This window comes from Pan troglodytes, chromosome 21 (assembly GCF_028858775.2).
Source record: "Pan troglodytes isolate AG18354 chromosome 21, NHGRI_mPanTro3-v2.0_pri, whole genome shotgun sequence".
In the NCBI taxonomy this organism is placed as follows: domain Eukaryota; kingdom Metazoa; phylum Chordata; class Mammalia; order Primates; family Hominidae; genus Pan; species Pan troglodytes.
The window spans coordinates 69308031-69328084 of record NC_072419.2 but is presented as its reverse complement, the minus strand read 5'-3'; the positions used below and the strand labels follow the sequence as shown (position 1 = coordinate 69328084).

Below are 20054 nucleotides of genomic sequence, written 5' to 3'. Positions count from 1 at the left end.
CTCAGCGGGACAGGGTGTTGGCGCTGGTGCTGCTGCTAGTGCGGCGCGCCCCCCCGCTCTGGCCCCTGCGTGTCGCCAGGGACTCTTGCGCTAGGGTCAGACTCAAAGACCGACCGAGGCGGGTGCCCACCTGGGACGCGTGCGTTTGGTGGCGGAATCCCCGGGGCGGCCGGAGGCGGCGGCCGGGGGGTCGAGAAGCAAGTACTAGCGCTCCAGGACCGCGCGCGCCGGACCGCACCGCCCCGCGCCGCCCCTCGGTCCAGAGCCCCCACCCCTGGCCTGTGAGCCTGCGGCGCTGGTGGAGCCCGGCTCCAGGAAGAGGAGCTCACCCGGTCCCCCCTGATTGGACAGCAGCGAGGTCCCACCGGGCGCCTCCGCGGCTTAAAACCGAAGCGGGGGCGAGGGGGAGGTAGAGCCCGCCCCCTGCGCGTCGCGGCTGGGAGGGAGAGGAGGTGGGAGAGAAGGAAGAGGCGGAGGAGGCAGCGGGCGCCGAGGCTCTGGGACCCGCAGGCAAGCCAGACCGACGCGCAGAGCCGGGAGCCTCATCGCAGCGGCAGCGGCAGCGGCAGCGGCGGGCTCGGGCCGGCCTCGGGGGCTGCTCACCCACATGAGCATCCGCCCACCCGGCGAGCCCCCGAGCCCAGGCGGCACGGCCATGGCCGAGCTCAAGTCGCTGTCGGGGGACGCGTACCTGGCACTAAGCCACGGCTACGCGGCGGCGGCTGCGGGTCTCGCCTACGGGGCGGCGCGAGAACCCGAAGCGGCCCGCGGCTACGGCACTCCGGGCCCGGGCGGCGACCTCCCCGCGGCGCCTGCACCTCGCGCCCCAGCTCAGGCGGCGGAGAGCAGCGGCGAACAGAGCGGTGACGAGGACGACGCCTTCGAGCAGCGGCGGCGGCGGCGCGGGCCAGGGAGCGCGGCGGACGGGCGGCGGCGGCCGCGAGAGCAGCGGTCTCTGCGGCTCAGCATCAACGCGCGCGAGCGGCGGCGCATGCACGACCTAAACGACGCGCTGGACGGGCTGCGAGCCGTCATCCCCTACGCGCACAGCCCGTCGGTGCGCAAGCTCTCCAAGATCGCCACGCTGCTGCTCGCCAAGAACTATATCCTCATGCAGGCGCAGGCCCTGGACGAGATGCGGCGCCTGGTGGCCTTCCTCAACCAGGGCCAGGGCCTGGCCGCGCCCGTAAACGCCGCGCCCTTGACGCCCTTCGGCCAGGCCACTGTGTGCCCCTTCTCCGCAGGCGCCGCGCTGGGGCCCTGCCCTGACAAGTGCGCCGCCTTCTCCGGGACGCCCTCCGCGCTTTGCAAACACTGTCACGAGAAGCCGTGACCGCGCGGGCCCGCGCCCCTCCCGCACGCGTCCTCCGATCGCCCCTGTGGCTGTCTCTCTGCCCGGACAGGAAAGGCCTGGAGGGACCCTGCAGACCAGGAGGAGGCGGCCCGACTTCGCTTCCAGCCTGTGCGCGGTGGACAGTTTAGCGCAGCGGGAAGCGCCAAGGCCGTCGGGGCGCGGGATTGAGCTCGAGAGCCGGACGCTGGACTCTGCGCCCGGGAACTCGCGGCACCCACTGGGTATTGTCGGGTCCCAGCAAGTCTAGGAACGGGGGTGGGTAGAGCATCCTTCGGGCACTGCCGTTCGCCCCCAAAAGAAGACCACCGCGGGGTCCCAGGGCCACGGCGAGGACGGGCACTGGTCAGATTCCGGACAGGCGGTCCTGGCCCCGGGCGCACGAAAGGTGGAGACGAAGAAAAGCCGGACTTACTGGCTCCTGATCCTCTTGCAGTGGGCCTCGCGCTCCCGCTCCAGCTGGCCCTTCGTGCTAAACTGCAGGGCAGTGCTCTGTTCCTGAGGACGCACGTGGCCGGCACCTCCCACCTCGGTGACTCCGAGACTCCGCAGCCCTGCGGAGAGCCCACGATGGCCGTCTGCAGAGGAGCTGGACCGCGGGCTCAGGAAGACCCCGGGGAAGGCCTTTTCCAAGTAGGAGTTTGTTCTATTTATTTGGGAAGTGGACGCCGTCGCCGGCTGCCTCGAAGTCTGAAGAATTTGTCCCCTAAATGTCCCCTGGCCTCCCCCCCACGCCGCCATCCGCTGCCTGGAACGTCCGCGGGGTGGAGTTGGATGGAGACCGCTTTGCGGGCCCTCTGCCTCGGGGGGCTTCGTGGAGGAGGGTCCTCACAGCCCGCGCCCTGCTTAACCCTGACGGTCAGGGGAGGGCCCCGTCTAGCCCTGGTGTCCAGCAAAACCCCTCCCCACCGATCCCCTCGCCCTTCCGAGGGAGGAGGCCGGGCTACGGGTGAGTAAGCTGCTGCGGGCCCCGTGCCCCGCCGGGTGTGAACGGAGATGCGCTGCGCAGTGCCCGTCCTGCGCAGCTCCCAGCTCTGCCACCATCCGGGATCCAGGGAGCCGGGCAGGGTGCCCCCGGGGACCCAGCTGTCAGCGCCGGTTTGCGCCCCGCGGCCCCGCCGCAGTATCCGGCTTTATTAACCCAATTTCCTCGGCTGTCGGTAATGCCAAGGGGAGAGGGCCGCCGCCCTGCAACGCGCCTGTCTACAGCGTTTAACTCTGATTAATACATTCCACAGGGCCTTCTGTACTTGCAAAATGAAGTGTATGGTTAAGTCTTATTCATAAAGACATATGCCTAATACTGGTTTCTGCTAATTTCCACTTTTATTTCTTCATTATCTTTTTTTTTTTTCCCCAACAGACTAGTTTATCAGTTTTGCACATTCGAAAAGCTGAGTGCCAGACACCGTTTTTCCCCTTTTAGATGAAGTGGGAAAGCTGGAAACTCAAATGCCCTTCACTTCTAGGGTCATTTCAACGTGATCTTAAATAAATTACCTGCTTATCAGAATTTGAAACAGGGGTGTTTATTCTGGTTAAAATCAGAGACATTGGTACATCATTTATATTCAGAATAAAGCATTTTATTGCCATTTATTTTATAAAAATAATATGGTTAAATTTTAATCTCAAGTGAAATAGTGTTCATTTGTAGCTGAATTCACAATAATTTCAATTTTCAGATACTTGTGTCCACTCGAAACCAGAGTCTGAAGAGTCTCTGAGATGCTAAAACTCATCCAAAAGCAACCACTTATTTATAGCACATGTGTGAAATCATAAGGCAAAGGGCAGAGGAAAAAAATCTCTCTTTCTCTCTTTGGGTGGAGAATAAGTTTTTGAAAGAACCACTTCACTAATCAAAAATTCTTCCGATAACTTAATTTAAATAAAAATTCAAGTTACATTTAAACTTTTTTGTACATGACAAAGCTGTCTGTCTACTGTTCTACAAACGTCTGCATGCTTCTCACCTGGCCTGAGCGGAGTGTAATGTTTCGGAGAATTAGCTCGTCTTCTCTGCAGTGGCTGCTCGCGAAGCCACCTGGGCAATCACAGTGTCATCTGGCCTTTCTCAGATTTGCCCAAGGATCTTCTCATTCCAAGACAGCCCTCCACGGCCTGTGTGCCCACATCTGGCAAACAGCAAAGCAGAACCCACGCGGGTGCCTGTGCAAGCCCGTGGCTCCCGAGAAACGTGGGGGGCTGCTCGTCTTTTCTCTGACGGCTGTGCTCCTGCAGGTGTGTTGAGAATGGCTGGGGATCACCGGGAAAGAACTTCACCGTCACCACCCACCAGGAGCCACCCTTCCCCCAACACTCAGGGAGGAACCAAACACGAAAGAGCTTTGCTTCCAGCTGAGCTTTTCAAGACGCTCACCATGTTGTTTTGTTTTGTTTTGTTTTGTTTTGTTTTTTAAGACAGAGTCTCGCTCCATCACGGAGGCTGGAGTGCAGTGGCACCATCTTGGCTTGGCTCACTGCAGCCTCTGCCTCCCAGATTTAAGTGATTCTTCTGCCTCAGCCTCCCTAGTAGGTGGGACTACAGATGTGCGCCACCACGCCTGGCTAATTTTTGTATTTTTTTGTAGAGATGGGGCTTCATCATGTTGGCCAGGCTGGTCTTGAACTCTTGACCTCAAGTGATCTGCCTGCCTTGGCTTCCCAAGTGCTGGGATTATAGGCTGAGCCACCACGTCTGGCTAAGATGCTCACCTTTAGATTCCTTCTCGGTAGAGATGTGCAGGCTGTGGGAGGTGGGAGGCAGCGTCCCCAGAACCGAGGTGTTCACACCACCCCATGACCAGTGTTGCTGTAGGGAGAGAACGTGGTCATGTGTAGAATTTTACATTTTCAAGTGGCCATATTAAAAAAGGAAATAGAAGCAGATGAAATTATTTTTATTGATAACTTAATACTTATCCCAGTACATCCAAAATATCATTTCAGTGTGTCATCCATATTTAAAGTTATTCGATATTTTACTTTCCTGGCACTAAGTCTTCAAGTTCCAGCATGTGTTTTGCCCAGCTCAGTTCATACCAGCCACGTTCCAATGCGTTTCAGTGCTCAGTGGCCACGCGTGGTTTGGCAGCCTCGGGTTTTGCAGCTCTCGGCCGTGAAAACACCAAGCACGCAAATTACTCCTTGCTTCTTTCTCTTTGTTTAATAATAACCAGGAAATGCCTATGGACTTAGGGAGTCCATTCTAGAGCTGGGCAAATAGGAAATGTCCCATCCTTGTTTCTTTTCCAATCGTGATTCATCGAGCCTTTCTCCAGAGTGCGAGCTGGGGCTGGGGCTGTGGCTGGGGCCTGGGCCGGCAGCAGGAAAGGCAGAGGCTGGACCCACTGAGTCACTGGGTCCACATGCCCCTCCAGCCTCACACGCGCCAACCACACCCAAGCCTAGGAAACGGGAGAAAGCGGATTACAAGGCCACAGAGTAAAGGTGTGGGCCCTGCTGGCTGCTGCTTGAGCGACTCACAGATCAAGACCTGTTCTTTTTTTTTTTTTTTGAGACGGATTCTCACTCCGTTGCCCAGGCTGAAGTGCAGTGATGCAATATCTGCTCGCTGCAACCTCCGCCTCCTGGGTTCAAGCTGTTCTTCTGCCTCAGCCTCCTGAGTAACTGAGATTATAGACGAGTGCCACCACGCTCAGCTAATTTGTGTGTTTTTCGTAGAGATGGTGTTTTCCCATGTTGCCCAGGCTGGTCTTGAACTCCTGAGTAATCCACTTGCCTCAGCCTCCCAAAGTGCTGGGATTACAGGCGTGAACCACCACGTCTGGCCAAGAACCATTCTCTTGATGGCTTGGCCTCTCTTTGGAAACGGGTTTTGTGAAGCATAGTTTGTGGGAGCTTGGGGCAGGCTTCTCCGAGCCCAGTGGCTCTGTAAGAGTCCCTCGTGGGGTCAGGAGATGCAGGTTGCCTGACCTAGGTCCCACTCTTGTCTTCATGCACTGATGGCCATGCCTGCTTCCTTGCTCCCCAGGGACTCTCCAGCTTGCTGGGTAAAAATAGAGGGCCCAGCAGGTTAGAAAACAAACGTGGGGTTCACAAGACCTCTCCTTTTTTCTTTTTTCTTTTTTTTTTTTGAGACAGTCTTGCTAGGTCGCCCAGGCTGGAGTGCAGTGGCGTGATCTCGGCTCACTGCAACCTCCACCTCCCAGGTTCAAGCAATTCTCCTGCCTCAGCCTCCTGAGTAGCTGAGATTACAGGCGCCCGCCACCACGCCCAGATAATTTTTTTGTATTTTTAGTAGAGACAGGGTTTCACCATCTTGGTCAGGCTGGTCTCGAACCCCTGACCTCATGATCCACCCGCCTCGGCCTCCCAAAGTGCTGGGATTATAGGCGTGAGCCACCGTGCCTGGCCTTTCATTTCTTAAAGAGACAGACGCTTCTCCTGCATTTCCACGCGTTGGGATGCCCTGTGGTTAGCGTACCTCAGACAAGGCAGCCCTTAACACGCAGTTTCCTGCCTGAAACCAAGCTGCCAAGGACTTTCCCACCCCTGGGTGAGGCACTGTGGCCCGAGCACTTTTGGTTCCGCTGGTGCCTGGTATATGTTACAAAGAGCTTTGCTTCCCCCAGTTAAGAAATTCACTCACCTAAAACTGCATCCCCGGTTTTCAGTAACAGGCGATTGGCCTCCTATCTCAGGGCAAAACTGCCCCAGCTTCACCTCCACCCTAGGGCCTGTCCGGTACCACTGGGTCCATCCAGCCCACAGCAGTTCATGGGCAGACCCTGGTTGACCAGGCACGCTGGCTTCCAACAGCTCCTTTTAGCTGATAATTTCATCCCAACAATGGGATTTGTTTTCATGTGCGCAGCTGTCACTAGACTCATTGGGGAACTTTGTTTTACCTTATGGTTAAGTCAATGCCCAGCCGCTTGCTTTACAGACGCTTACTTTACCAAATGCGCGTGTCTGTTTCCCTTGCAGGATGGGAACAGGAGAAGAAGAGGCACCTCTTCGTAAAGGACAAACGCCGTTCTCCTAAGAGGGTGGGTGAAATGCACAAACCGTCTCCAACCCCACAGCCACTCTGGTTTCACCATCGCTCTCCAAAAGACTTCCTGTTGGAACCAGCCACCAGAGGCTCCTAAACCCTGGTTAATCCAGCAGAGAATGATTACAGCAATTTTCTAATGTGAATTTGTTTGTGGTATGTTTTTAGTCTTTAATCGCTTTTGGCATCCCATTTGAAGAGATAGAAATAGAGGGATTTGTGATGTATTAAATTATTTCTCCAACAATTACCTCTTTGAACTCATAACCCTGGATACTGTGTTCCAATACTCCAACCAAAGTCTGTTTCATAAAATTAGGAAGTTGATATGCATTTGCAAATTTAATCCCAAAGGGACAAAACCTGTGCTACCCCGAACGCAGAAAAGGTTCAAACAGTTAGCAAAGTCACCTTTGATTCAACTGTTTTACTTGCTGTAAAAAGTGATTTATGCTGTATCATTTCCAGTCTGACGTGCCTGAGGCATCTTTACTCACATAAATGTATAAAAGCTGTTGTGTAGTAGCTGAATGGAAAGACGGTCAGAATTTTCCTTGAAGTTAACATAACAGGAGGAGCCCCTCTGAGGGGCATGCATGGAAGGGGGTCTCTGAGCACACTGCACACTGCCGTGGCCTCTCCTGTCTCTGTCCTTCCCTGGTGTGTCTTTGCCCAGGCATCTGTGGGCATCCTCCGAGAGCCACCCTTGCAGGCAAGCGGCCTCTGTGGCTGTGCACTTCTGGGGGCCACGGTGGTCGGAAACAGCGCAGAGTGCGCACGGACCTGTCAATGGTCTCTGTTGCCCGAGACACACAGCGCCACCATGCATGCCTGCCCCACCCGGGGCCCCTGGGGACAGGACCATGATCTTGGCTAAAGTGCTCCTCAGAGAATGTCTGCACCTCTTCCTAGCCAGCCTCGTTTTGCCTCCAAGCTGGGTTTTGTCAAGAGTAATGAGTCCACAGTCAGTTGCTCTCCCGGGACCCCCTGATTGGCCCTGACGGGAGGCCAATCTCCCCGTGCACGTGGACGGCCCTTGCTGTCCTAATGAGGCCTCCACCAGTCCAGATCTGTGGCCGCAAACCCTGAGACACAGACAGGACCCACGATGCTGTCTGATGGCCACAAGGCATCTGACAGGATGCATTTTTGTCGCCGTCATCCACAGCCTCTGTGTGCTCTCGGTGTCTGGAGCTGCTTCTGGCCCCCAGCACTTCCTGCTTTCCGACCACGGATGACACCAAAGTTACCAAAGTTACAGGGTCAAACGGTCTCTGCATTTCATGCACGGAAATAAAACCATCCTCCACAGCCCAGCAGACTCCTGGGGCATTGCGTCCCGGTGGGTCCACGTAATGCAAACCGGTGAGAGACTCGTCACAAGGGTGTTCAGTACATGAACACACCCACAGCTTTGGGGACTGGGATTCAGAAACCCACCGACTATGAGCCAGTGAGTGCCAACAGGCCCAGGCTGCTGGTGGAAGAAACGGAGGGGAGAAGCTTATTCTCCTCCAGACCCACACCAACCAAGCCCCTGAGCAGAACCATCCCACCTGCCAGAGAGTGTCCCCACGGCCCTGAGCCGAGAAGTCAGTGACACCTGCTGGAGAGAGTCCCCACGGCCCTGAACTGAGAAGTCGGTGAAGCCCTCGATTTCATTCCAAGCACCATAGACAAACGGGAAGATGTTGATTTCACATTCAGGAATCTGGGTTTCCAAAATAAGCGTCTTCACCTGCTGCCGGGAAGAGAAGAGCACTCCCCTGCTTTTACCCTGGATCCGCCCTCAGGGTGGTGGCATCAGCGGTGTGTCCAGAATGAGCAGATGCATCCAAAGCCGTCTGCTCTCCTGCCTTCTACCTTAGCAGCTTCCAGGGCACTAACAGAAGGAAAAGCACTAGGCTCGCCCTCCCCTCTTCCCTCTCCCCTTCCCCTCCCCACTCCTCCTCCTCCTTCAAGGCTCTCTGCAGAAGATGGGGTGCTTCTGCAGTGCACCCCCTCTTGTCTGGGTAGCTCTGCTCCCCTAACCATCAACCCATGCTTTTAAAAATATCCCAAATGTATAGCGGGTCTCAAGCCCCTGGTCACCGCCCCCAGCCCAGGTAGGTGCTGGTTTCATCTGGCTTGGGGCAGGCCTGGCAGGTCTGGAAAGAAAAGACTGGCCCTGGTGGGGCAACTGAGCGCCTGTCGTCACCCTAGTCTTGAGACAGGCAGACATCAGATGGGGCAAAAATTATCTCTGCCCAAGTGTGTTACCCAAACTTGTGTGTGTGCGCGCTATATGTGTGTGTCCATGTGGTGTGCCTGTGTGGAGACGTGTGCATATATGATGTGTGTGTGCATGTGTGTGCATTTCTGTGGTTTGTATGTGTGTGGGGGTGTGCATGTGTGTGGATATGTGTGGTGTGTGTGCATGCATGGGGGGTGCATATGTGCGGCGTGCATATGTGTGGTGTGCGCATATGTGTGCATATGTGGGGGGTGTACATGCATGTGGGGTGTGTGCATATGTGGGGTGTGTGTGCATATGTGGGGTGTGTGTGCATGCATGCGGGGTGCATATGTGCGGTGTGCATATGTGTGCATATGTGGGGGGTGTACATGCATGTGGGGTGTGTGCATATGTGGGGTGTGTGTGCGTGCATGTGTGGTGTGTGTGCATGCATGTGGGGGATGTGCGCATGTGTTTGGCATGTGTGTGCATACACGGGGGTGTGCATTTGTATACATATGTGTGGTGTGTATGCATGCATGTGGGGTGCGTGCATGTGTATGCATATATGAGCATGTTTGTAGTGTGGTGCTGCATACAGCTCTCTTTCTGTGTGGGTTTCCAGCCCCCTTGCCTTCGTCCTGTTACAGCACAACTCTGACCTGCCAGGACAGCCCTGCTGCCCCCACGTCCCTCCGCCTCCAGCCCTGAGAGATCTCTGGGGCCCTCCTTCCCTTTCTGTCGAGTTTGCCTTGTGTGTTTCACCAAGGTGAGACGGGAGCCACCATTCCAATTCCCAGGACACAGCCCTTTCTGTCTTTCTTAAACCCTGGAAAGCCCTGGCAAACACGATGAGTTGGGTGCCCCAGAGGTCAGGCCCTGTAACGCTTTCTGGAAGGCGAAGAGAGAGTTGGAGCGTGGGAGGTTCCCGGGCTGTCCCCAACTCCGAGTGCACCCGGCTTCCCCGTGCTTCTCCTGTGCGCGTCGGAGGGGTGAGCATAGAGAGGGAGGGAAAGCCGGGGACAGGCCAGCGCGTCCTCATTGCCCGGCAGGAAGGCTGCATGGCATCCAGGGCACACCCCACTCGCAGACGTCACAGCCAGAGGCACGTGGAGCCTCCCTGAATCCAGACACAGACAGGAGGGCAAGGAGAAGGGAGCGCCAGGGGGGATGACGGCCTGTCCGCAGTGTGGGGGTCCTTCGGCCATGGTTCCCTTCAGGCTTTCTCCCCCCGGGGAGGGAAACTGGAGTGAGACTGAGTCACAACAGGGCCAGGGCAGGGAGGGGCCGGAGTTAGGGGCTGCGGCTGTTTCCTCCTGAAACCGAGGACTCCCACCTCAGGCATGCAAGGCGAAGACCACACCTGGCCTCAGGTCCCTCCAGGGCAGGCTTTGCTATCAAATGAGTGTTTTTTTTAACATTTCCATTTTCAGAGCCTTTTGAAATGCAAGCTGTGGACTTGAGACAACAGGCCTGTGGGATTCCATTGACCACTGACCATTTTTTCAGAAGGAGAAACCGAGGCTGGGGGAGAAGGTTACTCTTTCCAAAGCACCAAAGCTCAGATTTAAAACTTGACTGTCAGGCTGGGCGCAGTGGCTCACACCTGTAATCCCAGCACTTTGGGAGGCCAAGGCAGGCAGATCACCTGAGGTCAGGAATTCGAGACCAGCCTGGCCAACATGGCGAAACCTAGTCTCTACTAAAAATACAAGAAAAAAATTAGCCGGGCGTAGTGTGCACCCATATCCCAGCTACTCTGGAGGCTGAGGCAGGAGAGTCGCTTGAACCAGGGAGGCGGTGGTTGCGGTAAGCCGAGATCGTGCCACTGCACTCCAGCCTGGGTGACAAAGCAAGACTTCATCTCAAAAAAAAAAAATTAAAAATAAAGTAAAATAAAATAAAACTTTACTATCAGCCCCTGAGACCACAGCTGTGCCCACTGTGAGCATTGCCCCAAGACGCAGTGTAGAGATGTGGCCCGAGACCAAAGAGCATCTTGTGGCTGTGGCTCGGAGAAAATGGGTGTCAGCCCAGGAGAAACGCCTGAGCCTTCGTGGCTGTGGCTCGGAGAAAATGGGTGTCAGCCCAGGAGAAACGCCTGAGCCTTCGTGGCTGTGGCTCGGAGAAAATGGGTGTCAGCCCAGGAGAAACGCCTGAGCCTTCGTGGCTGTGGCTCGGAGAAAATGGGTGTCAGCCCAGGAGAAACGCCTGAGCCTTCGTGGCTGTGGCTCGGAGAAAATGGGTGTCAGCCCAGGAGAAACGCCTGAGCCTCACCCAGGGTGGGGTCACCCCTGCGTCATGGCTGTTCCAGAAGGTGGGCGAGAGCCACTGCGCCCGGCCAACAGTCGGCACCTTTCAGTGAGCATGGGTGTAGCAAGTCAGCTCTGACTTCCTGCTTAATGAGGCTTAAAAGGTAACTTTGAGGAGACATGGCTCCCCCAAACCTGCTGGTTATCAGTGAGGGACCCGTCTCCCGCACAGGTGGTGGTGATGCTGTGGCTAATTGATATTGTGTGGGATTGCAGCTGTGGGGACAGAGGAGGGGACAGGGGACAGACAGACTCTCCAGGATGCAGTGTCACTAAGCAGCCTCTGTACAGCCTGCAGTAGCAAAATGTGTTGTGGAAAGAGGATGCTCCCCACGCCTTGCCCCCATCATGTAGTTGAACAGGTGTTTCCAAAATAATTACAAATGAACAGACGCGCTCAGAGGCTGGTGTGCTGGGGAGGGAGGGGCGTGTCCAGGGCCCTGCTGTGGTCCAGACACACTGCCCCACAGGCTGAGGGTGAGGTCTCCGCCCGGGCTCCGACCTCGGCACTGTGTCCCTGTCCTTGGCAAACTCCACGCCAGGTGGCCGGCTGAGGTCTGCACCTGCAGGCTGGGCCCCGGCTCCCCTCGCCCATCCGGCCACCTTCTCTACTGGGGAGTGACCATCGTTGAGCCGCGTCCTGAGGATTAAGGGGGGACCTCCCCACTCCAGGCCCGCATGGGCACTGCATCAGGGTCAGCTGCAGTCCCACAGATGCAGCAGCCTCCAGCCGGACCTGAGTCACGCAGCTCCACGCCACATGGCGGTGACACAGGCACCACAGTCCTTCACTAGAGAGCGGCAGCCGGAAGGGGCAGGTGCGGCCGGTTCTCTGCCTGAAGAGCCTGCAGTGGAGGAAACGTGGAGCTCACCATGGTAACCATTTTTAAGTGTATAGTTCGGTGACATGAAGGACATGTAGTGTAGTGCAGCCAGCGTCACTCTCCATGTCCAGGACTTTGCTATGATTTGATCATTTGTCTCGTAAATTGAGGTGTAATGTATGTACAGTGACATTCACCCTTCTGAAACACCACGGCCACACGGCCCCCACCACAGTCGAGACAGAGAACACTGCATCACCCCAGAGGTCCTGCTGTGGCCCCTGCCCTGTGCCCCTGTGACCCCTGGCCTGTGTTCTGTCCTGAGTTCTGCCTTTTCCAGAATGTCTCATAAACGGAGTCACCGGACTGGGGCCTTCAAGTCTGTCTTCCTTCCCTCCCTGTGCCCTAGACTGTCAGCACTAACGTGGCTGCACTGGGGGGTTGAGGAGCTGCAGGAGGTGTTTCTGTAAACCCTGCAGTGGGCCAGGCCGGGAGTTGCTGTCATTCTTATTCTGCTGCCCCACGGGGGCCCTCACTGAAGCTCTGAAAGTCGTATACCGCCTTGATTTTTGCAGGAGGAGCCCTGCGTGAGCCTCCGTGAAGTGAAAGAGACGTTTGGGGAATGAAGTGATCGGCCCGGCCTTAATCTTGCTGGAAAGATCCATGGACCTGTGTCGAGATCCTGCCTGCAGTTCTGGGCCGCTGAGCACGGCACACGGAGAATCCGCAGTGCGATGCGTGCTTGGCAGCCCTTCGGAAGCAGCCCAGCTGTCTCCCACGGTTCCAGAAACAGTTCTCCAGATTCCAGCCACAGCACAGCACACTGGGCGCCGGGTTGACAGGGTGGAGACAGGCAAGGGGAATGAGTTGGCCAGGCACGCACGGGCGAAGGGAAGGCTGCGTGGTGTGGAAAGGCCTGGGGCGGCTGGGGGCTCAGGCCCTTGCAGGACTGACGGATTGAAACAGCAGCAATGGTCTGGAGGGGACGCCAGGGAGACCCCCGTGAGCTCAGCCCCCAGGGTTGCCGCTAAGCTGCCTGTCACTTGGCATTAACCTGGGGACGTCCCGAGCCCTGACTACAAACACTGCAGAATATAAACCAGTCACGAAAGGCCCACGCGATCTTGCAACGAACCAGCAAATGAGAAAGGACCAGACTAGCAGCTCCTGAGATGGAACAGGCCCGGCCAGAGACACGTTTTACCGTCCTTTGTCTCTAGAAGGTGGAACATGGCGGGTGCGTTTTCCTACTCAGATCTTGTCTCAACTTTTTTCTCTTTCACGTCTTGATGGACAGGCCTTTAATAGACAAGCCAGGTTTAGGGTGCTTCCACCAGGGGAAGTCACGATGTCAGGACGTCAGCACCCCAAACGGAGCCTGGTGCGTTGCTCCCAGCCACCTCCCAGGCCGGGCCCAGACAGCGGGGCTGTCTCCACAAGCCCGCGTTCCTAATCCCCCTCTAGGCAGCTCAGTTATCTGTCGGGCACTGTGGGATGTTATGGATGAGCGATGATTATATTTCCCCCGTAACACCCTAAGTCAATCTTCGCAATTTTCATTTTGCCGAGACTTAATGTAGATTGTGCCCTGTTGTTGACTCCCATTTTAATCCAAAATCGCTCATTAAATGGAGACCAGCAGGCGTCGGTGGGCGAGGCCTGTGGGCTGAGCCTTGGCCGAGAGAGACCAGAGCAGGTTCCAGATGGACAGAAGCAGCTGCCCTCGTTACGTGCTGGGCGCTAATCTGAAACGCTGACCCGCTCCTCTGCACATTACAGTTATTAAATGCAACCAAAATTCCGGGGATGATGTGGTCCCTGGATGCCTCTGGACCAGGAGCCTGCCTGGGGCTGCACTCCTGCCTCAGAACCTCAGCGGGAGGAGGACAGGCAGCTCCGCACAGAAGCGGCGGTCTGGCCCCCAGGGTCTACTACTGGCCCCCACTCGGTGCCCACGGACAAAGCCCACCTGGAAACCCCTGGGATTCCCTGCCCACCTGGCCGAACACGCCCAGCTGGGGTGCCAGATTCAAAAACAGTGACTAGGTCCCAAGTATTGCATGGGGCATATTTACCCTACAAATGTATTTCTAGTTATCTGAAACTCAAAGTTAACTGGGGGCATCCTGTGTCCTTACTTGCTACATCTGGCCACCCTCCCCTGCCTCCCAGCCTCTCCTGCTCCCAGCCTCCCCACCTCCCAGCCTCCCCGCCTCCCAGCCTCCCCTGCCTCCCAGCCTCCCCTGCCTCCCAGCCTCTCCTGCTCCCAGCCTCCCCACCTCCAAGCCTCCCCACCTCCCAGCCTCCCCTGCCTCCCAGCCTCCCCTGCCTCCCAGCCTCCCCTGCTCCCAGCCTCTCCTGCCTCCCAGCCTCTCATGCTCCCAGCCTCTCCACCTCCAAGCCTCCCCTGCCTCCCAGCCTCCCCTGCTCCCAGCCTCTCCTGCCTCCCAGCCTCTCATGCTCCCAGCCTCTCCACCTCCAAGCCTCCCCTGCCTCCCAGCCTCCCCGCCTCCCAGCCTCCCCTGCCTCCCAGCCTTCTCTGCTCCCAGCCTCCCCTGCCTCCCAGCCTCTGCCTGCCTCCCAGGCTCCCCTGCTCCCAGCCTCCCCCACAACACTAACCAGGTAAAATCCTGCAGCTGCCAGCACCTTAAATGTGGTTGCAGTTATTAAATGCCACCAAAGTTCCAGGGCTGACCCTGCCCTGCGGCCCTTCCTCCAAAGGATGCTGTAAACACCTTTCCAGTGAGTTTCCTGGGGGCAGGACTGGCTACAGAATTTGCAGTCCCAGCACAAAATGAAAATATGGGGCCCTTGTTCCAAAACTGTTAAAGATTTCAATATGGCAACTTCGGAGAATTAAACCAAGCAGAGGTCCCTTCTCATCACAGGGCCCTGGGCAGCTGCTCAGGTCACGCACGGTGAAGCCAGCCATGCCTGGGGAGGGGAGGGGTGTACCTCGAACCCAAGTCAAGCAGCACAGCAAGCTAGGCCCACGACAGACCCACTTCTTAGCGCCCTCCTCTTCCTCCATCCCTCTTGGCCCCTTCATCCCAGTACCCCATGGTCACATCCATGCACGTGTGCACACGTCTGCACACACACCCAGGAGCACACACTTCCACACTTCCACCTGGACACTGCTGCCTGTGTGGGAGGTGGAGACAGGCCTGGTTTAGCTGCTGCTGCCCTCGCTCCCGTCCGTGGAACACAGTCTGTCCAATCTCCATTTGGAGAGGAGATGGCCAGTTTCTATCTCATGGGAGAGGCACGGGTTTCCCTGTGGATTCTGTCCCTCAGCACGGGCGGGCCAGAGCATGCGTCGGAGCACTGCTGTGCACACAGGTGACATGGCCCCATCTGTCTTCACATCACCTTCTCCTCTGTGTGCGTTCGTCCCCAAACTTCCCTGCCTCTCTCTTCTAAGGATGCATGCAGGCCAGGTGTGGTGTTACACACCTGTGGTCCCAGCTACTCAGGAGACTGAGGTAGGAGGATCGCCTGAGCCCGGGGGGGTTCGGCTGCAGCAAGTGAGCTACGATGGAGCCACTGCACTCCAGCCTGGGCAACAGAGCAAGACCCTGTCTCAAAAAAAAAAAAAAAAAAAAAAAAAAAGGATGTATGTTGTATTAGTAGTTCCCACATTGCTATAAAGAACTACCTGAGACTGGGTAGTTTATACAGAAAAGAGGTTTAATTGGCTATGATTCCCCGAGCTGTACAGGAAGCGTGGCTGGGGAAGCCTCAGGAAACTTACAGTCATGGCGGAAGGCGTAGGGGAAGCCAGGGCGTCCTACATGGCTGGTGCAGGAGGAAGAGAGAGTGGGGCGTGGGGGCACTTCCAAACCACCAGATCTCGTGAGAATTCTATCATGAGACAGCACTCAGGGATGGTTAGAAGCCATTAGAAGCCACCCCCATGGTCCAACCACCTCCCACCAGGCCCCACCTCCAACACTCAGGATCACAATTCAACATGAGATTTGAGTGGGGACACAGAGCCAGACCACGCCACAGGTAATGGCATCAGGGGCCCCTCTGGTGATCCAGGATAAGCCCCTTTTCTTGGGACCGTTAACCTAATTATGTGTTTTACCACATTTACAGGCTCTGAAGACTAGGGTGTGGACCTACCTTCTTGGGGGCTACCACTCAGGCCACTGCGGGTATTTTCTTCTGTTAAGAACGTTCCCAGTGGTAGAGGATGGTTTCCGTAGAGATGCAGCTCCGGGAATCGGGCCTCCCTGTCCTCCTGCCTCCTGGACAAGCACCTTCCTCAGAAGCCGCGCAGTGGCTGGTTTCTCATCTGCCTACAGAGACAGTGTGTATCTGAGTAAATATCCCTTCCCTAAAAAGCAGAATGACAGCCTGTTGCAAACAGTGCTTCTGGCTACTTGCTTCCTTAGTCGATCTGGGAACTGTCTGCATCGTGTGTGTGACTGAGCCCGGCTCCTCTGAGCAGCAGCGCAGGTTCCATCTCTGACTTCCTGGCCTTTGCCAGCAGCTTGCAGTGCTGGGAGCTGGGATTGACGGCCACCACCAGATGCAGAAAGAGGCAAGGAGAATCCCCCTAGGAGGACTCATGCCCTGCCCACACCTTGATTTGGGGCTTCTGGCCTCCGGGACCATGAGGGGATCAGTTTCTCTTGTTTTAAGCTGCCCAGTTTGTGGTATTTCACGGTGGCAGTTCCAGAAGACGAAAGCAGCACCTGCCGTGAAAAATCCTAAACTTGGGCTGCGGCATGGACGTGCGCCCCCATGCCCTTTGGCATCCTCCTGGGGTGGTGGCTTTCCTTTCCACTTGGGCCTGTTCACATCTTTCGTGTAAGTTTTTTTCTCCCAGAGGAATGAGAGGAGAGGGTGGGCGAGCTGTCAGTATGAAAGTCCATCAAGTGAGCATGGCAGCAAAGCTGCCCCCACCCCACAGGTCAGCCAGCCAGGGTGCCCAGAAATTGGGCACAGAGACCCTTGTGTGGTCCTGTGGGCCTCTGCAGCCCGGCACGGGAGCCCCCACTGTGGAGGTGTTGGATATTGGGTGGATCAGGTACTGAGTGCTCAGCAGCCTGGCTCAGGAGCCCCTACCGTGGAGGTGTTGGAGATGAGGTGGGTGAGGGACTGATCGCTCTATAGCCCAGCTCAGGAGCCGCCGTTGTCGAGTTGTTGGAAGTTGGGTGGGCTCAGGTACTAAGTGCCCACAAGCCGGCGCACTCCCCGCTGGGACCCTTAACCTAATCACGCATTTTACCACGTTCACAGGCTGTGAAGAGCTGTGGAGATTGGGTGAGTCAGGTCCTAAGCACTCCACAGCGTGAGCCACGAAGCCAGGCTCTCGTTCCCGTCTCGCAGATGGGGTGGTGGCGGGTGAAGGAGACCCAGGGCCTCCCGCTGCTTTCGGAGGAGCCGGAACTCAGGGCCCAAGGCAGCTGCAGGCAAGTCTCCCGGCTGGCCCCATAGAGGCAGCCCCTGCCTGGGGTGGAAAGGATGCAGGGAGGCGGCTCTCTGGCACACACAGACGCTCTCCTGGTCCAGGCATTTGCGTTCGTGAACAGAAGGTCACACACCCTCCACCTCAGGATGCTCAGACCAAGGAGCACAGAGGGTGGGCTTGCTGCGCTCTCCTGAAAGTCACAAGCACCTTGGAGGCCTATTTCAAAAAAATAAAATAGAATAAAATAAAATCATATAAAATATAAAGAAAACCACCCAAAGATCCTTCCACACATGTAAAAATAATGATGGGGTCTAAATTCAACCTTCAGATGAGTCTCCAAGCTCTGGAGTTAGAAGCAAACATCCCAAAAGAGGGGCCACATACGAAGGAATGTCCATCATCGACCCTTCAAGACCAATCGCCGTCCTCTCTCGGGGGTCTTTGGTGACAATGACGTCTGTCCTCGGGGTGAGGTCTGTGCCCATCGCTCTATCCTCACTGTTCCTGTCCTGCAGGTACAAGTAGTTGGCTCGCACGCCTGGCTTTCATGACGCTGGATGGGCGTGTCCCCCGAGCTCCGTGTTCACCCGTGTCCTCAGGGTGGGGGCGGCCCGGGTGTGAGAATGTGATTGTGTTTTGCAGCTTTAGCAGGGGTCTCCGGGTCCCCCAGCTGTCTCTGCTGAGTCCCCCATCCCCATCCCCCCTGTGCCCACCCCTGCATGCTACGCTGGCTCTACCAATCCCCTGAGACTATCTTTTATCAGCAGTAATAACGCTCACGTTAATTAACTTAATGAGCTTAACCCAGGTAATGACTCTATCACAGGAGCGATTCCAGGTCCCAATAAAAACTGTGACGTCACATTTCCTCTGCATATTTATGTTAAGCTTCCATTGTTCTGAAACAAAGCGGAGCTTCCACAAGAACGTTCTGGAGGGGATGCTGGAGCCTCACGCTCCTTGCCCCAGTAGAAAATGGAAGGGCACTAGAGGGCTAAGATCCCAAACGTGCCCCCAGGCTCTCTCTGCAGAACCCTCTCGCCCCACCATGCTGGCGTGGCCCCCAGGAGGGTGCAGGCTGGGATAGGAGACTGGGGCATCCCCGCAAGGCAGGGGCCAGAGCCTGAACCAATGCCCGAGAGACCAGGCAAGCCGCTGACCGCTGTGAGCCTCCGTGTCCTGGTCTGTGAAATGACGGTGAAGACGTGGCTCCTGCCACCCCTGGGCTCAGCAGATGAGGCCCACAGACACCCAGGAGGGGTGGACACGCTCTTAGAAGTGAGAATGCACAACAGGGCGGAGTTCGCAGACACCAACTGGCACAGTGTTCAGGAGGATAGTCCTGTTCTAGGGTCACATTTTCCCCTGTTAAAATCAGTTTCCTAGTTCCAAGGCTCTGAACTCACAGGGCTGGACATTTGCATTTGAATAAAGGGCAGAGTGGAGAATTACACCCACAGGCCACTGCACCCCCATGCCTACATCACCCCCATGTCAGCCTCCAGCCATCTGTACCCCCTGCCCAACTGCATCCCTGCCCACTTGTGCCCCAGTCCACCTGCACCCCTGCCCACCTGCACCCCTGTCCACCTGCACCCTAGTCCACCTACACCCCGCCCACCCACACCCTTTGCCCACCCGCACCCTCTGCCCACCCGCATCCCTGCCCACCAGCACCCCCACCCACCCACACCCCCGCCCACCCGCACCCCCACCCACCTGCACCCTCTGCCAACCTACACCCTCTGCCCACCTGCACCCTCTGCCCCATCACCCTTTTCCCACCTGTACTGCACCCACCTACACCTCTGCCCATCTACACTCCCACCCATCTGCATCCCCACCCACCTGCACCCCCTGCACACCTGCACCCCTACCCACCAGCACTCTGCCCACCTGAACAGTGCCCACCTGCAACACTGACCACCTGCACCCTCTGCCCACCTATGCCCCCTTCCCACTGTACCCCAGTCCACCCGCACCCCAGTCCACCAGTTCTGTCCCACTGCCCACCTGCACAGCCCCAGGCTCTCCTCCATCCCACCTCATCCTCAGAGCCCGAAGTGCCTGCTCTTGCTCCCCGGCCCCTCTCCCCAGGTTTCCTCACTGTAGGTCATTTCTAGGCCTAGGAGAGGCGTCCTCAGGCCTGACAAGGTCTAGCAGAGGGCTGGACGCAGGTTGGAAGGTCTCACCTCCCACAGCGCCAGCTCCTGTGAAGAGGTGACCTGTGGTGTCCCCTAGCCTGCCTGGGCAGAAACCAGGGAGAGGGACTTTGACAGAGCTGGGCCAAGCAGGTGTCAAGATCAACACGTTTGCATGAAAGACTGTGGTTGTGGGGCCCCGAGGGACTGCCTGGTGCCTGCCTCTCCTGAGCACCTCACCTGAGCAGGGGCCGCCTCACCCCCAGGTCCAAGCACCTGTCAGGTTTCGTGTTCTAACATCAGGAAGGAGACACTTGCCTCCATCCACCCCAGACGAGTGTGGGCAGCGGGTCCTCTCAGAAGGACTCTGGGACCAAGACGGGCGAGGAACTGGGGTGGCCTCACCCATGTCAGCCAGCTCCCAGGTCCAGACTGGACCCTGGTTCAGGCGCCAGGCCCTGGAGCTAAATGTGTCCCCGGAGTCCTTGCGGCAGCCTGAGAACCACGTGCAGTGGCGTTTCTCAGATGCTCAGATGCCGGGGAAGCCGGGGCCAGGACTCCCTTGAGGCCAGGCCTTTTCCAGACGCTGAAGTCCTCCCCAGCCCGCCCGGGCCCCGCCTCTTAAGGCACCAGTCCTCCATGTGGTCCGTGTCAGGATGGAGTAAGATGATTGGGGAGGGCCTCAGGAGAGCGCTGTAGACCCTGCGCGAAGCCCTGGTGATACTGGCTGAAATCAGCAAATCAGAGTGTGATGGATGGACAG

General features: G+C 57.0%; 1 protein-coding gene across 1 annotated transcript; it reads left to right on the top strand.

Annotated features, from left to right (window-relative positions):
* Positions 1-447: 447 nt before the first annotated feature.
* On the top strand, positions 448-10379 carry BHLHE23 (basic helix-loop-helix family member e23). Its single transcript, XM_016938283.4, has 2 exons — positions 448-2300; positions 6305-10379. Exon 1 carries the CDS (start codon positions 608-610, stop codon positions 1331-1333), a length of 726 nt encoding a protein of 241 aa, XP_016793772.1. The 5' UTR covers positions 448-607; the 3' UTR covers positions 1334-2300; positions 6305-10379.
* The last annotated feature ends 9675 nt before the right edge of the window (positions 10380-20054 follow it).